At 45.4% G+C, this 19,857-nt stretch overlaps 1 protein-coding gene across 1 annotated transcript in view; it reads right to left on the bottom strand.

Annotated features, from left to right (window-relative positions):
- Positions 1-1,947: 1,947 nt before the first annotated feature.
- Positions 1,948-19,857, bottom strand: part of Frmpd1 (FERM and PDZ domain containing 1) — a 169,551-nt gene continuing 151,641 nt past the window's right edge. The window contains exons 8-16 of the mRNA XM_071600458.1: positions 17,688-17,813; positions 16,419-16,538; positions 15,256-15,392; positions 13,988-14,114; positions 13,752-13,847; positions 11,417-11,599; positions 10,370-10,514; positions 7,212-8,033; positions 1,948-4,274 (exon numbers count right to left, since the gene is read on the bottom strand). Coding sequence (XP_071456559.1) covers positions 1,948-4,274; positions 7,212-8,033; positions 10,370-10,514; positions 11,417-11,599; positions 13,752-13,847; positions 13,988-14,114; positions 15,256-15,392; positions 16,419-16,538; positions 17,688-17,813 — 4,083 coding nt within the window. The remainder of the gene's footprint in view (positions 4,275-7,211; positions 8,034-10,369; positions 10,515-11,416; positions 11,600-13,751; positions 13,848-13,987; positions 14,115-15,255; positions 15,393-16,418; positions 16,539-17,687; positions 17,814-19,857) is intronic.

Genomic DNA, 19,857 nt, shown 5'->3' with positions numbered 1-19,857 from the left:
CCCTAAGTATATGTATGAAGACAAGAACGGTGTGAAAACACGTTGTATACACTCAGTGACTTGAAAAATTGTGCTCTGTATGTGTAATATGACATGAATTGCATTCTGCCATCATGTGTAACAAATTAGAATAAATAATTTAATAAAAAAGGTATTCAAGCTATCTAAATAAGGCATCTGTTCTACTAACTAAGTGGAGACTAGTATTATTTCCTTTTGCCAGATGGGGAAACCGAGGCCCAGAGAAGTGCCTATAACACCACAGGCCACAGCCAGGATCCAAGCCCTGGTTGAGAGAAGTTCTAAGCACCTTCCCTAAACTCATGAACACATAGGCTCTGTTCACATAAATAAGTTAGTTGACTCTTTATATCCTTCTAATGGAGAAAGTTTCAAGTCCTTTTTAACATCTTATGTCTAAAAAAATTAATGCCCTATTGTTCCTATTTTCCTTACCATTAAATTACTTCAAATTTGTGTTCAAGAGCCTCATCTAAATTGTATTCAAAATATTATGTGGAAAGAAATAGCCCTCTAAGAAAATAAATCTTTTCTTGGTGCAAGTACTGAACAGGTAGTTACTCGTTAACAAGTAACTGAAAACGGTTCAGGAGAGAGATATCTTTCTCTCTTCTTCCAAGTATTGCTTTTCTGCTGACTGCAGAAAGCTGAGGAACATGATCTAATATACTCATCCCTGATCTTGCTTTTGCTAGGTGAAGGGGAGGAACCAGGGAGCCGACAGAGGGGAAGCTCTGAGCTCACAATTGGTCAGGAGTACCAGAAGGACAATGGCACCCCTTTAGTCACCTCTATTAGCCCAAGGTGAGCCACTGAACCTGGAGAGAGAACCAGGGCAAAACATTTCTCAAAGGAGTCTTAAATGTCTCCCAGAAGTCTAAGAACAAAATGTAGGGAATGGTTTCAGACTAGGAGAGCCATTCATAAATGTTGAAAGTTATTACTAACATTGATTGAGAATCTATTTCCTAGATCAATGTCCCATAATATGGAAAGTGTCAGCATCTCCAATTATAGAGCGTAAAATCAAAACACTGAGAGGTTAAATAGCTTGTCCAAGGTCCACTGCCGTTTACTAGGATTAACTGGTTCAGCTGGGATTAGTTAGAAAGGTACTGAATGTATTTCTTTTGACCTAATATTATTATTTAAAAAGCACATCTAACTGGAGCTTTAGAATTTGCCTTTTATATATTTAAAAATGGAAATGGGGGGGCTGGGGTTGTGGCTCAGCGATAGAGCTCTCGCCTAGCATGTGCGAGGTCCTGGATTCAATCCTCAGCACCACATAAAAACAAACAAATATATTATGTCTAACTAAAAAAATATATATTTGTATATATATAAATATATATATATATAAATATTATATATATATATAAATATCTATATGAAATAGATTCAAGATTCAGGGATGCAATTTCAGATCAAATACAGAATACACCTGCCTGAGGTTGGCTGTACAACTAAGGAACTTACTGTCACCTAGTGGCAACCTATGTTGCTACAGTGAGACAGCCAAGAACACCAGGCCTCCTTGGGTGGGTTGAAAACCTGGGAAGGTAATCCATCCAATATCACCCCATATGCGAAGTTTGTTGTCAAAAGCAGTGTGACATGAGAATGTATGACTATGTTTTATAGTCGCCTCCATCTTTCTCCCTCATTCCTGCCTATTTGTAATTCTCAAGCTACTAATACAAGGCCTGGCACAAAATAAGTATCCTGTGAATGTTTGTTGAATGAATATAAGTGAGTGCTTTTGACCCATACTTGTTATCACTCAGTATGATTCAGGTCAAGATTAAGCAGCAGTTTATTTGAATACTCTGTATAGTAAACATTTGAATGGGGGCAGGGGGACTGGAAGGGGGTCCTTGGGGAAGTGTCCATGGAAGGGAAGGAGCCCCTGGGCAGTTGACCTGCTTATAGGGCAGTGGATGCCCTGAACTTCTGGGTCAAACAGAACACAGCAGCCGTGAGGGCTGTGCACTGACGGGCCAAGAGTTTCACACTCAGGTCATGATAGCCTCTCTCACAGGTCAGTTTTGCAGCCTCCACGAACTGGTGGTAGGTGTACACCACATCCCTCAGGTTCCCAGCTGCTTCCCTGTGCCGGGCAGAGCAACGGCTGCAGTCTGTGAACTGGAAGCACAAGCCAGCCAGCTGGACCAGGTGCTGGAAGGTGTCACACACAGCACCCTGCATCTCTTCAGGGGACTGGTCCATTCTGATCACATGCTGACAGCTTGAAAGGAGCTTCTGAGAGCCCATGCAGAGGCGGCTCCGGCTTTCTGAAAAGTGCCAGGTGCACTTTTCTGGGGGGTGTTTGTTTCCAACCCCCCAGGAAGCTTCTAGGATGTCTTGTAGTTCCAGCAAGTTTTCCATGAGTTGGATGAAGCCCTCAGGGGTACTAGTAGGGGCAGCTTTCAGCTGTCTCAGTGCCCTGGAACAGTACTCAGGCCAGATGTGGCTTTCCCTTGACAGCAGTGCTGTGCTGCAGCTGTGAGACCGGGCAGGCCTCCAAGGTAGAGCCATCCTGCTTCCTGCAGAGGGTGGTGAGGTGAGCGGGGCCATGGGGTGTGCCTCAGGGCCCCTGTCTTCTTCCTCTGTGTCAGGCTGTGGGCCACGAAAGCATGTGGCATAGGAGAACTGGCAGCTACACTGTTCCATCCCAATCCTGGGGGCTACTACCTCCTCATTCATGCCTGCGAAACCCAGAGATGTGGCCTTCCCAAGACCGACAGAAACTGCAGGATGGCTTTCTGGGGCAAAGCAGAGGAAAGACTTCTCAGTAGGAAGGCAAATACTAGAACTGCTATCTTTGCTTTCTGATAGTGAACAATGGTTTGATGCTTCATAGTGGGACTCCTCTTGGCAGGGTTGTGGCTTTGTTAGGGAAGGATTAAAACAGACCTGCTGAGGAGTGTCTCTAAGGGCTGTACTTTCCTCTATGACATGGTTAAGTGACTCTGCCTTGACCCCCTCTGGAGGGAAGGCTGATAGAACAGTCTGCTTCCCAAGTAAAAAATCAGGGTCTAAATCCAACTCTGCCAAGTGTTTTTGTTCTTGGGCCCACAAGGCTTGGCTTTGGGCTTCTCTGCATTGTCCTTGGGGGTCTTTGGGAGTATGTAGTGGGGTCTGCTCAGTGCCTGTCCCAGAAGCTTCCAAGGAGAGGGAGGTAATTGTTTCACCATCTGCAGTACTAACGTCAAGAGCCTGAGAAACAACATTTGACATATCACCTTTCAGGCCACCTGCATTCTCCCCAGATTCCTTCTGAAATAAGTTGGTATCATATTTGTTTGTAACTTCACTGTCACTTTCCAAAAATAGTTGCTCCTCTTTTGTAGGGAATGTGGCCATCTCTCTTGAATTCATTCCACATTCATCATTTCTAGGTCCATCTCCAGGAGACAACAAAAGCTCTGTGTATTGGGTGGTAGTTTCTTGAAGATGATTTGTTAAAAAAGATCCCAATCTCATTGCCAATGGGATGCCTCCCAGCTCCAGTGAGTCTCTTTGAGAGACATTATGTGGCCTTGGGCTGTCTGGGTTGGGGTCTGCACTGGAGAGGGGGAAGGAGCTGTTCCCAAGCTCTAGGATGAGTTCTTTGGGGGCACTGCCATCGGAGTCTTGAAATGGAGACAAAATTTGGAAAGGCCTAGACTGAGCAGTCTCTGGGCCAGAGGAACCTGGGTTGGAACCACGAGGAGTGCTTTCTGAGGAACTGTCAACAGTGGCAGTTCCTTTATTGTTGGGGTCAATCCTGAACCGAATGGCAGAAATAGAACACACTCGAGAGTCAATGACCGACTTGGTTTCCATGGTCTCGGGCTCCATTTCCATGACCCTGGAGGCTGGGTTTTTGCTCTTGGTCTCCTTCAGGGGAGCCAGCAGCCCCAGGGCCTTGGTCTCCAGGAGGCCTGGTTCACCTTGCACGTCCTGCAGGGAGGACACAGTTGGGGAAGGTGCACTGACAGTCAGGTAGGGCTCCCTATCATAGTAGCACACGTCATCCACACTCTCCAGGGAGGCCGATGGCACCAGGGGGAAGGAGACCTGAGACGTGTAGTCAGTCTGCAGAAAGGACCTTCTTTTCCTCAGGGTCCTGGCATACTTCTTCGCTCCTCCCTTTCTACTTGGCTGTATTCCTTCTGGCCTGGGGTGTAGGCCATCATCACAAGTGCAAGTGTTGGCCTTACTCTGCAAGCCTGTGGCACTGGGTTCTATGGCAGAAATGGCTCTGGGTCCTGGGAGTCAAGAAAGAAAAAAATACATAAAGAGGAGAAAAAGAAAGGTTTATAGAACTTGAGCTCAGGACATGGGCCTGCCTGGATTCAAATCCTGACTGGGCTGTGTATCCTAGGCAGGTTAAATATTGATCTTCTCAATTTCCTCATCAAAAGATGGGAACAATAATTGTGAAAGACATTCTTTGATTTTTGGTTGTCTAAGATCTGTTTTATTGTCTTTTGGTCAAATCACTTCCCCCCAGGCAATATCCTTTCAGGGGATGACATCTTCCCAATAGTTACAGTCATCTGGAAGAATTACTATTATTAGGGCTGGGGTTGTTTGTAGCTCTGGTAGATTGCTTGCCATGGGAGGCACTGGGTTTGATCTTCAAGCACCACATAAAAATGAATAAATAAAACAAAAGTATTGTGTCCATCTACAATTAAAAATTATATTTTAAAAAAAGAATTATTATCATCATTATTTTATTTTTTTGCAGTGATAGAGATCAAACCCAGGATTTCATGCATGCCAGGAAAGTGCTGTACCACTGATTTATGCCCTACGCCCCTAGAATTATTAATGAAGTTACTCCCACACAAGTCAAGTGATCAGATTTACAGCCCAGTTAACTCAAATTCTCCAGGATTTCAAACTTGAATACATTGAGTAAAAACTAGTAATGCAAGTAAAGCCTATGCTTTCCAGCCATCATCTTCTGATAGCACAGATGAGGAATTCTGCTACTCAGATTCCTGGGCTGGTTGTTGTCCCTGTCTGAGCCCAGTTCCCCAGGCTTGCTGGAAATTCACAAGCTCTTACCTCCTTCTAACACTTTTTCTTGGTGCTCACGTTAACCTGAATCAGTACCAGTCAATGCTGCCATGCAGGTTAGATGAAGCCATGTGTTTTTGTAACTTGCCTAGTGTAAGGCCTATGTCTAATAGGTATTCATGAAAAGGAAGCTGCTCTTTTTGTTATTATGGTCATTTCATGTGTGAGAGGTCTAAAAGAACTTTCTTTTGACAAACAAGGGCCCCAACCTCAGTCACAGGCATGAGGGGTTTTGAGGAAGCTGGGACGGATCTTTCCGAGGGAAAAAGCACTGCTGTGAAGAAGTCTTGGGAATCAGCCAGAAGGAATCAGGATCACAGATTTGCACTTAAGAATCAGAGGAATCATCTACTTAGATGAGTTGTTCCCAACCTGGTTGCAGTGTTAAAAAAATCTTATCAAATCCCAGGTAATTCCCTAGACCTTTAAATAGGAATCTCTAAAGTTGAACCAAGGAAGGAATCCATAGTTTTAAAACAAGGCCCCTTGGGTGATTCTGATGGCCAGATATGTTCTGCCTAGGCTAACCTGTAGCCACTGATCAAAGGAGTTTCTGAGGCCCAGAGAAGGAAGGGCTCCCACAGCAAGTTAAGGCAAGACCAGAACTCAGGAGCAGGAATCACAGTTCTGGGATCCTGTTCAGGACCTCACTGGCTCCCTCCCTGTGAAAAAAAAGAGCATCCACAATGGAACTTAAGTCCCTGGCTAGACTCCTGTGATAGGGCCTGTCTGACAGTCTCTGTAGCACCCCTACCCTAACCCCAGCTTCATGGCTGGCCCAGTGAAGCAAAGTAGAGGCATGGAAGGCTGTTGTCTGGGCTCTTCAGGGACAGCAGTCTGGCCATAGCTATTCCTTTCTTTGGGGGCAGAGTCAATAACTGAACTCAGACTAGAGGGTGGCCAGTTCATTCATCATTTAGCAACAACTTTCAGGCTCTGTCCAGAGACACAGTGATGAGTGAAAACACACAGTAGCTAGGCTCAAGGAGCTCTCAGTCTTGTGGGAGAACAACACAGAATCATACAAATAAATATACCTCTACAGGCAGGGCTAAGTGCCAGGAAGGAAAGTCCCAAGTGTGAGAGAATATGTGACCAAGATGGGCAGACCTGCTCTAGTTTGGGAAATCTGGGAACCATTTCTTGAGGGAATGGGCCTCCAGTGAGACCTGATGGAGGGATGGGCGTCAGCAGCTGAAGGTCAGGGCAGACAGTAGCAGGTACAAAGCCAGGAGGTAGGAATGGGGTTGGTGCTTCTTAAAAATGGCAAAGAGATTTGTGTGTCAAGAGTACAGAGAGAGCTCAGGAGTAAGAGAGGCAGAGGTCATGTCACAGAGGGCTTCACAGTGTCCACTCAGGATCTGGCCTGTCTTCCAAGAGCAATGGAAACTGCTGGGGAGCAGGAAGTGGTGTATCAGGGAGCAGCAGGAGAGCACTGGAGTAGAAAGAAGAGAGCTGCAGCACTCCCAGCTCCTAGGAGGTCACCCAGCCTGTGTGCTGTGAGTGTGATGGTGTGTGTGATGGTGTGTGTGATGGTGTGTGTGTGTGGGGGGGGGGAGAGAGAGAGAGAGAATGAATGAATGAATATACATATGCATGTATGTCCAGCTCTCAGGTCTAGTTGGAAGCCATTATATGTGGATACTGCACACTCTCTATAGAAAAACGTACAAGGAACCTGGCAGAAATGTAGTCAACGGATCCCCTACCTTCTGGTGTCAGGGTCCCTTGGACCCCAAAAGGCCTTGAGTGCCTCTGAGAGCCTGTCAATTACAGTCATCTTGCTTCAAGGCCTCATTTAAGGTAGCCTTAGGGTCAACAAAGACACAGCTACCTCCTCTGCTGGGTATTTCTGTCAAACCCTTTTCTTTTTTTGTAAATTCTGTCAATCCACAGGACCCAGCACATATAGCCCCTCTTCCTGGAAGTCTTTCCCACTGGGGAATGAGTCCCTCCCATCTCTGCTTGCAGTCCTGACTGGAAGCCATGATGCTGGTAATTTGGTCCAGGGAACCCAGGTCTACCTTCTTGAAAGTGGACAAGGGCCCCATTTTACTCCTGTGTTGTCTTCTCAGCTTGGCCCCAGCCCTTAGGAGCTGGCTGCTGAGCCTGCAGACCTGCAGGGGGCTCACCTGAGAGCACATCTGGGGGTGTGAGCTTATCAGCTGCATCATAGTACTCCTCATCCGAGCTGCCATCCTCAAAGGCCAGCGGTGGGCGCAGGGGCAGGGCTTCCAGTGTGGAGCTGGGCTGGGGCTCAGTCCAGCCCTGCTGGCTCCAGGCTGGCAGGATAACCCCCTGCCTGGAAGTTGTGCTCTCTGAACTGTCACTCAGGTGGCTGGCTGGGGAGACGCTGGAACACAGGCTGTAGTAGTTGTCCCGGCTGCCCTCATACAGCCTGGGGTCTAACCTGCCCACACTCAATTCTGGCCCCCAGCTGCAGTTCTCAGAAGCTAGCCGTTGGGAACACTCCATCTTCTGGCACTGAGCACTGGCACTCTGGGCCAGGTCCAGGAGACAGAGGAAGCCACTGGTCTCAATCCTGTTCCTGTCCTCTAGGCTGTCAGAATCAAGATCTTCCGAGAAGCCTGATGAGCCAAAGCGGAAGAAGTCAGACCTGCTGGAGGAGCAGGCATCTAAGTCATCCTCTTCCAGGGCATCCATGGACTCGCTGGAGCCACTGGTCCTGCAGCCGCGGCTCTCGGTGTTGGCTGAGTCGGATGCTTCAGACTCGGCACTGTCTGTGGTGCTGCCAGCCCCGCAAGTGCTCGCGCCCCTCCTGGCCAGCTCGGGAGTGGGGCTGTTCCCAGGAAGCTGGTCCTCTTTGACAGACATTCTGCAGGGGCTCAGCTTCACCAGGCATCTGTCCAAGAGAGGCTCCAGCACACAGTCCACTTCAGAGGACTCCTCCGAGTCACTGCAGGCCCTGGACTCATAGCCTGCAACACAAGGGACAAGGGTTACAAAACAGCCTCCAGGACTGGCAGATGGCTGTGAGTTCTCCTGCCTCATCCAGTCAGAAGGGAAAACAGAGGTCTGGAAGTGGACGGGGCTTAAATCCCACTTTACTGACTGACACAGGATCCCCAATCCCAGGTTTCCCCACACTGTTGGGCTAACTGAGCCCCACATCTGAGCCACCCAAGGAGAGATGATTAACCCATACTCTCTTCTAAAGAGGCCTGTCTGCTCTGTCTGTGGAAACATGTTGACTGTTGAATTAGATTTTACTTTGCCATGAGCAGCAGTACTCAGCTTGCCAAGCCGCTCCTCAAATCTTACCTCTGTCCTATTTGAGCTTCAAAACCATATGGGGAATCATATTTAAAGCACAAAAAAACATCTTTAGTCCTACTCCTGATGCACTTAGTCAAACTCTACAGAGAATCTATTTTTAGCAACTTCATGGGGATTCTGAGGCTGCTAGGCTGGTACTATCCTGAAGCCTGGACTTGGGGACCCATTGGTGCTATGGGCCCTTCAGGACAGTGAAAATTCATCTAGCTGCAGGTAACTACATGGTGGGAATAGGGGCGGGGACACTGAGCCAGGTCTCTGGTCTTTCCCCCAGTGATCTTTTCTAAAACTTCTCTCTGGTCACGTCTTACTCTGCCCTCTCATGGAAGGGCTAAAACTCTCCCAAAGGAGTTAAAGATTCTCACATATGGACTTGCTGCCCCTGTCACAGGATGGACCTGACCCCCTGCACTCCTCAGCAGCCTCCTTGCTCTCCCTCACAGTGAAGTCACCTGCCTTCCAGGATAGCCCTCTTCCACAGTTCAGTCACCCTTCTCACAGTATGGCTTTGACCCTCCTCAACATCTTCCTCACCCACACCCTATCATGGTTTGGATAGATTTTAAATGTCCCCCCGCAAGTGTTCAAAGCTTGGTCTCCAGTTGGTGGTGCCACTGGGAGGCAGAGGAACTTCAGGAGGTGGAGCCTGGTTGGAGGCAGTAGGTCATATAGTCTGACCCTTCGCAGTCTGCCCCGACACCTCTTCCACAGTCTGTTGCTTGCCTCACATTATGGCTTTGGTCTATCCTCAGGCTTGCTTGTCACACCCCCTCACAGTATGAACTGACCCCTCCTCAGCAGCCTGGTGGCCTGCTGCAGACTTCCTCACCACATTCCAGCTGCACCCGGAGCTTCTCACAGACCACAGCCTTGTCTGGTGTTCCCACCTCCACGCTCCCTTTGCTCAAATGATTGTTCCTCCTTTTTTACCTGGTAACTTCAACATGTTCTTCAAGATCTATTTCAGGTACTGCCCCCTCCAGAATTTATATATCAATTCTAAACCATTTTATAGAAGGGGCTTGAACATCTGTGGATCTGGGTATCCCAGGGGGTTCTGGAACCCATCCCCCAAAGATAACATGGGATGACTACATTTTACTTTATTTTACTATTATCTATTCTCTTGAGGTGATTTACACCTATTTTACCCACGTGGAGGAAACATTGTATAAGGTGTTCTACTGAGCACCTCGTCCCACCTCCACATTCCCTGATATCATGTGGGGCACTTGAAATTGGCATGGTGGGAGTGTTTATACCATGTTTAATATACATTAAGCAACTGTTTCAAGTCAGGCTGTTTTCCCCCTGAAGCCAACATTGAGTATGGGCAGGTTGGACCCCAGGCTGAATGAGGGCAGCTGGGACAACTACCACAGCCTGTGTTCCAGCATCTCCCCAGCCAGCCACCTGAGTGACAACTGTTAAACATTTATCAGCACACCACTGGAAAGTGCTGCAGGAACAGAACAGTGCTGACCCGAAAGCCTGCTGGAAGCTGGAGCCTGGAAGCTGGCCCAGAGCCTGCCTCCCACCTGCCCTCCAATTCTTCACTCCTTACAGGACACCACCCCTAGTCTTTTTTGTCTCCAGCTATCATTCCTAAACTCAAGGCTGAGAATTTCTATTATCATTCAAGAGAATGCAAAAGAGTGCAGAGGCCTGGAGGGGAAACAGGCCATCTACTTTCTGAACACATGACACTTCCTTTTGCTGAGAAATGATGATAAAATGCAGTGGATCTTAGGGATGATTTCAGGAACTACTACAGAGAATCAGAGCATTAGCATTCCTTGGCTTAGGAGAATTTAGGTACACAGAAAACTGTTTACTTGGAAATAAATGGAGAAATATCTTCATCACCTTGAGTGGATGTCTGGGTTCCATTCAATCCACCGCCTCCCTTTGGGCTGCCCTTACCTACAAGGTTGGGGAAATGGGCCTCTCCTTTCTGGGGAAAAACTCAGCATCTCACCTTCTTCAGCAGACACGCGGTGCACTTGTTTATTTCCAGGCCAGAGGAAAATGGAGGTAACTGGGTCGACAAACAGCCTGTAGTACCCAGCAATCAGGCAGGCTAGATCTTTTGCACTGTTGGATTCTAGCAGCAATGTTAGAACCTTTGAAGGCAAAGAGAACTCTTGCTTAGAAAAGGGCAAGGGAAACAAGGCCATGTGGGGCCAAAGAGAAATACCAAGTGAACCCAGCCATGGTTCACTGACAGGCCTCATATTTGTATCAATCGGGCTCTAACTGACTGTATGTGTACACAACTGCCCCTGCCCAGTGGGGTTTCCCACCAAATCTATACTATATCTCTTTTCTCTATCCTCCACCCCAGCCCTGGCTCCACCCAGCACATTCATACAATGGGGCCCCTTTGAGACCTGACCTAGAAAAAGAAACAGGCAAGAAAAAGTAGCAGAATGAGGGAGAGGGCAATGAGAAGAATACAGCACAATTCTTGAGCATATTAGGTTAAATCAAAAGAGGGAAGGGTAAGTGTCAGAACTTCCGAGAGGCTCAGGAGGTACCTTGAACTAATTATCCATTTTAGTTTCTACCACTCAAAACTCTTGGGCAGCCATTCTGGTCCCATGCATGTGATCAAATCCTCTGGTGTTCCCATCTACCTTTTCGGAAACCGACAAACTTTGGGTTCAGAACTTCCCATCACAAAAGCACATGATCCATCTCAGTTTATATAAAAATAAACAAACTCTTCTACTCTCCTTCCTCCCTTCCTTCCACCCTCCCTCCCTCCCTCTGCAATCTCTTCCCAGCAGCTAGAACTGTAAGAAATAAATCTGTTTCTTATTGTAAAGCAAACAAAAATACTTTTAGGACCTTCTCAGGCTAATGTGCCCTGTTCACCCCTTGCCATTAGGTGGGATAGGATGGATAATCCATCCTTATAAGCAGATGTTGATTTTGTTACTGTTCAAAATTCATATAAATAATCCTAGAATAATTTAGCCCCAAATTCCAGAAGCTAAATTCAGAATCTCTTCCCCTGTATTACCTTAATGTCCTGAAGATACACTCTGACCATGCTCACTTTCTCAGACTCTTCTGTCAGCTCTACACGGCTGATGTTGGCAAACTCTGCCAATGAGGACATGATGTTGAGTTTACTATTGATAATTTGGCTAATCCCATACTTGGCTCCAACTAGAATGGCAATGTAGGATTCTCTATCCTGTAACTGCAAAAGGGAGGAAGGGGGATTAGTTTCCATTCACAAGCTAGTGAAAATACAGTCCTCATTCAAGAAATGAGATCTCCATCTGCATCCTCCTTGATTCCTATTTTAGGCCCTAAGCACGACTTTCTAAGACTATTTCTGAATATAGCCAGGTTAAAAATTTTTTTTAGGTGGGTGTGATGGTGCATGCCTGTAATCCCAGCAGCTCAAGAGGTTGAAACAGGAGGATTGCGAGTTCAAACCCAGCCTTAGCAACTTATCAAGGCACTAAGCAACTCAGCCAAACCCTGTCTCTAAATAAAATATTAAAAAGGGCTGGGGGCGGGATATGGCTCAGTAGTTAAGCACCCCTGGGTTTTATCCTTGATGCTAAAACAAACAAAATTGTCTCCCATAAAACCTCTTCCAGTTAGAGGACTATTACCTGCTCCATAAACACAATCTATTCTTTCTTTATTTTTTTTATAGATGGACACAATATCTTTATTTGTTCATTTATTTTTATGTGGTGCTGAGGATTGAACCCAGTGCCTCACACGTGTGAGGCAGGCACTCTACCACTGAGCCACAACCCCAGCCCATGTACTTTCTACCCCTATGCCTGTTTTCATGCTATGTCCTTCTCTAGGAATATCTTCTCTGCCATTGTTACCTAATGAAATCCTGGCCCTCCTTTAAAAAGTTTGCATCAAAACATATTGTCTACAGAGAGCTTCTACTTGGTCTCAGCCTCCACCTAGAACAGCCCCTTTCCTCCATATTCTCCATGTTCCCATGGTACTTTCTCTGGGCTTCTCTGATCAAACTGGGCATGTATGGCTTGTCCTAATTATTTCTATTCAAATTTTGTATTCATGGTAAGTTCCCTGACAAGAGGGTCTATATCTACTTATACTTGTAGGTACCCAGCAAGCACCCTGAGCCATTCTCTGTGACTGGGCTGCTTTCCCCATTACCAGTTCTTTCCTTTTTTTTTTTTGAGAGAGAGAGAGAGAGAGAATTTTAATATTTATTTTTTAGTTTTCGGTGGACACAACATCTCTGTTTGCATGTGGTGCTGAGGATCGAACCCGAGCCGCACGCATGCCAGGCGAGTGCGCTACCGCTTGAGCCACATCCCCAGCCCACCAGTTCTTTCCTTAAATAAGAAAGGTAAAGAGAGACTGGGGACAGAACTCCAGCCCTTGGAAACTTTGGGAAGTTTTTCTTATACCTTTGAAAGCTTCCTTTCTGCAATCTAGACTTTTCCCCACCTTTTGGGGCCTCTACTTACACAAAACCTCCATCTATTTCCCTGCTTTTCCTAACTACCTGGCACTCTTCTTTTCTCTCAAAACATTGATTCTCTTTCCATCTACATTGTTCAGTCAGCTGATTAAATAGATCCATCACTGAAAATAACTGAGAGGTACAACAAATTCTCTAAAAAAAAATTTGTTGATATTAAAAGAAAACAATAGCACACAAACAAAAAATAAGCAAAAACACTCTGATGGCAAGTTGGCTTTGTTCTGAGAGTTCTGGGGCTGACCATGTGGAGGGTAGAGTCCCTTCAATCACACCCTCAGATGCTGGTCTTCTGAAAAGCACGTGCTCCAGGCCTAGTACCAAAGGAAGAACAGCACAAAGCAGGGGGCTCTTCTGCTTATGCCCACCACTCATTTCCTCCCTTTTTCTGAACAATCAGGACCCCACCCTGGCAGTCAGTCTAACATTTCTATTTTCCTTCATGATTCCCAATTTTTCTTCTTTACCTTCGTGTACCCAAAGCTCCAGAGTACACTGCTTACAATACCCTTCACCCAGAATGCCTTTCCGCCACACTGACATCTGGCCCCACACAACCGTCTCACCTGTCCTTAATGCCTTCTCCCACCTAGACACACCCTATGTTAGCAGTGGTGCGACAGCCCTCTCCCTGTCTCATGCTTTGCTCTGTCTTGTTGGGTAGCTTGTTTTGTCCTTTAGGGCAGGATGATTCAGCTCCACCTCCCCCAGCATCTTCCATAGGGCTAATCCCAAGCCAGGGCATGATAAGTAGTTGCCTATGGCATGATATTTAGCTTCATGAATAAATTCTAGTACATGGCAGAATTCTCAGGATACACTGATCCTATTTAAGAGCATAATTCCACAGTTCTCTAATACATACCATTAAAGTAGCATTAAAGATTCTCCCACCATATGTCTTGAGCTCCCCAAGGATCTGTAGATAATTTAAACGTAGCTGAGCAGCAGAAATAAGTTGCTTAAATAGAAAAACAAAAACAAAAAAGATTGTTGAAGTCAGAGTTACTCTCGCCTAAAATCTAGGTAAGTTGAAAATGTTTTCCCTGAGGCTCACAACAGACAGCTGGATGGGGTGGGCAGAGACCGCAGCTACACTACCTTCTGTCGGGGTTCCAGCAAATTCTGGTTCCTCTTCATGTGGAAACTAATGGCCTTCTTGATGTCTTTGCCTTTCATGTTTCGGAGTAAAGTTGGAGATATAAAGTTCTCTATTCCCCAGTCTTTCCTGCCACGAGACATTGAAGACAAGCAGGCCCTTTTGGAAAGTGTACTTGGCTTTAACGAAGAGCATAATTACATTTGATTCAGTACTTATTGTTCCCATAATATAGCTATTATAAGCCTGCTTCTCCAGCAGAAGGAGTGTGCGTGCATGTGTGCGTATGCACGCGTGCTTGTGTGCTTCCCCTCAGTAGATATACATCAATACACATACTCCACACAAACCACCACAGATATTCAGGAATCAAATTCCATTGACCATTCTGGCAGCAGATGACTCTTGGTGTGGTGTGATACTCCATTAATCAGAGCAGAAGTTCACAATCTTTTTCACTATAACATATGACAACATGTGTGACACGATCACATATAAAGTACTTTTTTTTTTTCTTTTTACAATGCTAGGGAATTGGAACCCAGGTCCCCAAACATGCTAGGCAAGTGCTCTTCCACCAAGTTACATTCCCAGCCCAAATATTAGTTGTGGGGCAAATAAAAGCACCTACGAATCCTCAAAGCCAAGCTTCAGAATGGTGTTAGCCTAGAAGCCTCAAAATTCCTCATAAACTTGTTAAAAAATAAAGCATCTCGGACCCCTCTACCCTCGAGTTTTGACTAGTATATTAGGGGGTAAGAGCAAGGATCTGTTCTATTTTAAAAATATGATTTGCCTGTATGATTCCGATGCCAAGGCAAGATACAGCTGAGATTTGGGGAGGGGCTTGGCAAACCTGGGTGATTCTACTCAGAGTGATTCTAAGCTCAGAATCAGGAGTTACTAGATCCTAGGACTTGAAATGCCCTAAGGGGGGTACAATACAATAGAATTTGGTTTACACCCCATAAAAAATTAATTTCTGGGGCATTTCTGCCTTTGGAAGAGCTTTACTGAAGTTGTTCACTGATTGACCAGAACCTCTTTCCAGAAACTGGAAATTTACAAGGGAATCCTTTGTCATTCCCTTTGGAGTTGTCTTCCGCCCCAGAGGGAATAGGTGGGTTCTGACAGCTGGGCAAGAAAAGGGTACAGAGGATGGATGAAAAGACAAGGACAGACAGGCAGGTGGGTGAATATCAGCTTCCCATGGAGTCCGGCCACCTGCAGAGTCACAAATGCAGCACAGCAGCTGTCCCCTGTCACTCACTCAATGTACTTCAAAGAGATCTTCTGTGGCTGGGCACATGCGTAGATCCGCTCCTGGATGTGCAGGGCTGCGAGTCGGAGTGCAGAGCTGCATTTCATTTCTACAGCAAAACGTTCCTGGAGCACATCACTGCAGCTCTAGAAGAGATTAGATAGAGTAGTTGGAAAACAAGAACAGGAATATTGTGTCTCCTAGTTCTTTCTAGTGAAAGGCCCCAGGAGCAGGAGCTGAGTTTTGAGATGTGACTCTGACAGTTCTTGGCTGTGTGACCTCAGTTAAGTTACTAAGACTCTCTGAGCATTGGTGTTTTCCACTGCTAAATGCAGTCAGTCAGATCTACCTTACATGGTTTCTTTAAAAAAGGTAAAGTATAGGGCTGGGGTTGTGGCCCAGCGGTGGAGTGCTCACCTAGCAGGAGTGAGGCCCTGGGTTCAATCCTCAGCACCACATAAAAATAAATAAAAGGTTTTGTGCCCAACTACAACTAAAAATAAATATTAAAAAAGATAAAGTATATAGAAGCAGGTTTGAGACATATAATTTCATATAAATAGAGCGCACTGACAATATTATTCCTGCTGTTTTTTTCTGCCACTGTTTCTGTAAAACTTCGGGCAAGTCAATCCATTTGTATCCATTTGTTCTGTAGAATACTGATGCCTCAAAAGATTCTTTCCATCCAAATGAGAATGGTGTAATAAATGTCACCTCAGGGGCAGCAGAGGGGAGGACCAGGCTAGGAGTCAAGGAACCAAGTTTTGGCTCTGCCACTAAGTCGGTCCACACGCCCCCAACCCCTGCACCCAAAACCATATGTCCTTCCCAAGACTCAGTTTCATTGTCTCTAAAATGAGGCTTTGAAGCACTAAAGCCCCATTTAGCAATAAAAACTGAAATGATAACAATCTTTAAATGGATTTAGAAAATGTATCATCCACATTCAGGACTAAGCCTAAATTTCATTATTATACTGCAAATCTCCTATTACAGCAACTCAATAACAGAAAAGGGAATTCTGAGGGATAATCAGGCCCCTCCTCCTTGAGAAAAAAGGAATCCCTACTAAAGAGTTGTTTAATTGCCTGGAGCTCATGTTCAGAATAACCCAATGTGCCATCTTTGAGGACAACCACCATTACTTCAGGAAGCACAGACCCAGTCACCTGCAGATAGAGGTACTCAAAGGCCACAGGGTCTTCTTTCAAGAGGTCCAGGGGGTCCTTTGGGACAAAACACACCCTGAAGAGGCAGCGGGAGTCATGTAACTCCTCCCTTTCTACCACCTGTCAAGGGTAAAGAAGATACTGTTAATCTAGCTACCCTTATAGCTATTCCATAAAACAACTTCAAAAAGGAAAAAAAAAAAACAATGAAAGATGGACCCCAGTTTCTATTTTAATGCTACCCAAGACACAGTCATAGACCTTCATTCCTGATTTGACTCTTTTTCCCATGAGTAGAAAAAATAAAAGGTTCAAAAGAGTGATGCATCCCAATGACCCATCTCCCAGATCCCCTTTCCAGAGGAAATCCCTTTCTAATTCCTTAAATGCCTCCAGAGGTAGTCTATGTATATGTGCCCACTGACACAGGTAAATTCTTTTCCATAAATAATAAACAGTCTAAACACCATTCTGCACCTTATTTTTTCCATTTAAACTATCTTAGAGATTTAATTTGGTTTTCTTTTTCACTGCAAATGCAATATAAGTAATTTGAAAAAGACGTTGCAAGCAGCAAACTTTCTAATGGGAGAGGGACGGGGCCAGAACTCACCTGCAATGAGGAATATCCAGAGCGATTCCCTTGAGGCTAGACCTTACTCTTGCTGTCCCCCCTGCTTAAAAGGCCCCCTCCTCATTTCTAATTGTTCAACTCTTTCCCACCTTACACACTCAGCAAGGATATGTTGAACTGACCAAGGATTTGTTGTTTGGCTTTAGAAAGTGGGTACAACAAATTACTGGTTGGCTGAACAACTGAGTGGTACCCAGGGACCAGCTGTGTTTGCTCTATCCTGAGAACAAGTCTCTATACTTGTTGGATAAGTCCCACAAAAAGAGGCTTGGACACAGGAACCGATGCTCCCTAATAGCTCAATGCAGCAGGTATAGGGGAAGCTCATAAGAACCTGGAAGCAAAAGATTGGGGCTCTCTCAGCTGTGTTACCTTGAGTGAGGGGTCATCAATTTACCTCTCTAAGCCTTTATATCAGCATTGGTAAAATGGGGACCTTAAATCTGTGCTCTGCCTACCTCAGAGGAGCAGATGAAAATCAGGCCTGATTCCCATCCTATTATCTCAAGCCAAAGGAGCTCTGAGCTTCTTGGGGCAGGATAAAGTATATCAAGCCTGAAGAAGAGCTGAGTCTTTCCCTGGACTGAGGTGTGCAGCCAGCCCAGGCCTCCCAGCAGCAAGTCTGTCCTCCCTACCTGCTGGATGAGCTCCTCCTCATGCAGCAAATGTAGACGTGAGACATTGTACTGCTCTTCCAGGGCCAGGGCAAAATACTCAATACTTCGGATGGACAGCTTCTCCTTCACAGTGAGGATGATGTCCTAGCAGGCACAGAGAGTCACAGGGTCAACTGAGGAGCAGGGAGGACTTCCCTAGCCTCATTCATTGTTCCTTGATGCAACCAGGGAAGGAAAAGCCTGTTCTGAGGGGCCCACTGCCAGGTCAGCAGGGCTCCAATTCCTGCATGTCAGGTCCTTGTGGCCCTGCACCCTGCTCTCCTCAGCCCCATGCTCCAATACCCTGACATGGCCACTTGCTCTTGAATGACTTGCAAAGCTGAAGCCACCCAGTGGAGGCGTCTCTCTCCTCAGTGACTGTGCTTCACCCTCTCTCGCAGCTTCCAGTCTGCATAGTCAACTGCTTTCCAGGCAGATTCCCACCACCCACCTGACACATGACTATGGGAAATTGTCCTGACATATCCAACCTCAGTTTCTTCCTCTGTGAAATGGAGGATAATGATGCCTACCCTCTCAGAGTGGCTGGCAGGATGGAATGATAATTATGGCTGTGCTGAGGTTTTTATAGTTGCTAGACCACACTCCCTTCATTTGCCATGGTGGCTTTCCCTCTATCATTGTGAATGCCTTGGGGCACTCACACATTGTTCACTCTCATTGCACACTTTTCCCATTACTAATCAGAGGCTGCTTCTCTCCCTTCAAGTTTCAGCTCAAATGTCACCTCTTCAGAGGCCCTCTCTGGTCTCTGTATCTAAATGTAAATGTCCCTGTTATTCTCTGTTCCAGGGCCATGTTTATTTCCCTCATTGTTATTTAATATTAATTTTTTTTAAAAAACAGCCATGTTTTTTTTTCCAGTTACCTTGGAATTTATTTAAACTAAGAGGAAAAGGTCATAATGTTTTCATGCAATACACACTTGGTTCTTTAAATAACAATTGTGGCAAATAGCAGAAAGAATTAAGGAATGCTGCACTGGTGATCCATACAAAACACCAACATTTTAGGTTGCACATAACTAAAGAAATATCTTACTTTTTGAAATACTGTAATAGCCAATACACAGATATATGCTTTAGGTAGGCATAGAAAGCAATTTTAAAAAGGAAAATAAAAATCACACTGGAACTACTCAATTTCTTTTAAACCACTGAGCAAGAAAAGCAACATTGAACTTCCATATTGATTTTACATGATTTATATACAGAACCTTGACTTAAATCCAAGAGCAAAAGTTAAGACTCTCCTCCTCTATTTTTGGTAAATAATTGCATGGTAAACTTATATGACTTTTCCCTCTGGATTTTACCTGGGAGTGGCTTTTTTAATATTTTATTTAAAAGAGGGCAGGTTTGGCACTTTTATACAGATGTCACCAATGTTAATATTTCTTAGGATCTCAGGAAGATTCATATTATTTACAGCTGATAACACATAGGCTGGAGCTCCCACTAAGCCAGCCTTAGGTTTCTCCAGTTTATTTTGTGCATCAATTTGTGTAACAATCTCATCCATGTTGGTCTCCAATACCATTTCCCCCATCACCATTTCTGCAATAATATTGTGAACCTTGTCTACTTGGAAAATTAAATCCAGTTCACAGGCATTTTCAAAACATTTGTCTAAGGTTTCCACGAATACTTGAATTAGATCTAAAATGCCAACTCACTTTCTGATCTGCACATAATCTAACTGGTTTCCCCCTTTATGTAATCTGATTCCTTTCTCTTGTGGCTTTTAATATTCTCTCCTTATTCTGTATGGTAGGCTATCTCCACTTCATTCCTAGTCCTTTCCTGTAAAAAGCCCATCTACCTTTCCATGTCTGCCACAGAGGCCACTGTTTTCTGGAAGCCTTTCATTGCTACCCATCTGGAAGTTCTCTCTCCCCTGAGCCTGAATGGCACCATTCCAGGTATGTGTCTACTGTGTGTGTGTGTGTGTGCGCGCGCGCGCGCCTGCATGTGAGAGTGTATATTTTGGCTACTGCCAGTTATCTATAGCTGCATCAGCTCACCTAAACCTGCTGGTCTCCATGTTTACTCTTTCATGGTTTTTAATGATAGAAAAACTCTGTTTGCTTCTTCACTACAGCTTCACCCTAACACCACTTCCTTCTTTG

Source organism: Marmota flaviventris, chromosome 13 (assembly GCF_047511675.1).
Source record: "Marmota flaviventris isolate mMarFla1 chromosome 13, mMarFla1.hap1, whole genome shotgun sequence".
NCBI classification, from domain to species: Eukaryota; Metazoa; Chordata; class Mammalia; order Rodentia; family Sciuridae; genus Marmota; species Marmota flaviventris.
This window is presented reverse-complemented; position numbering and strand designations above follow the sequence as displayed.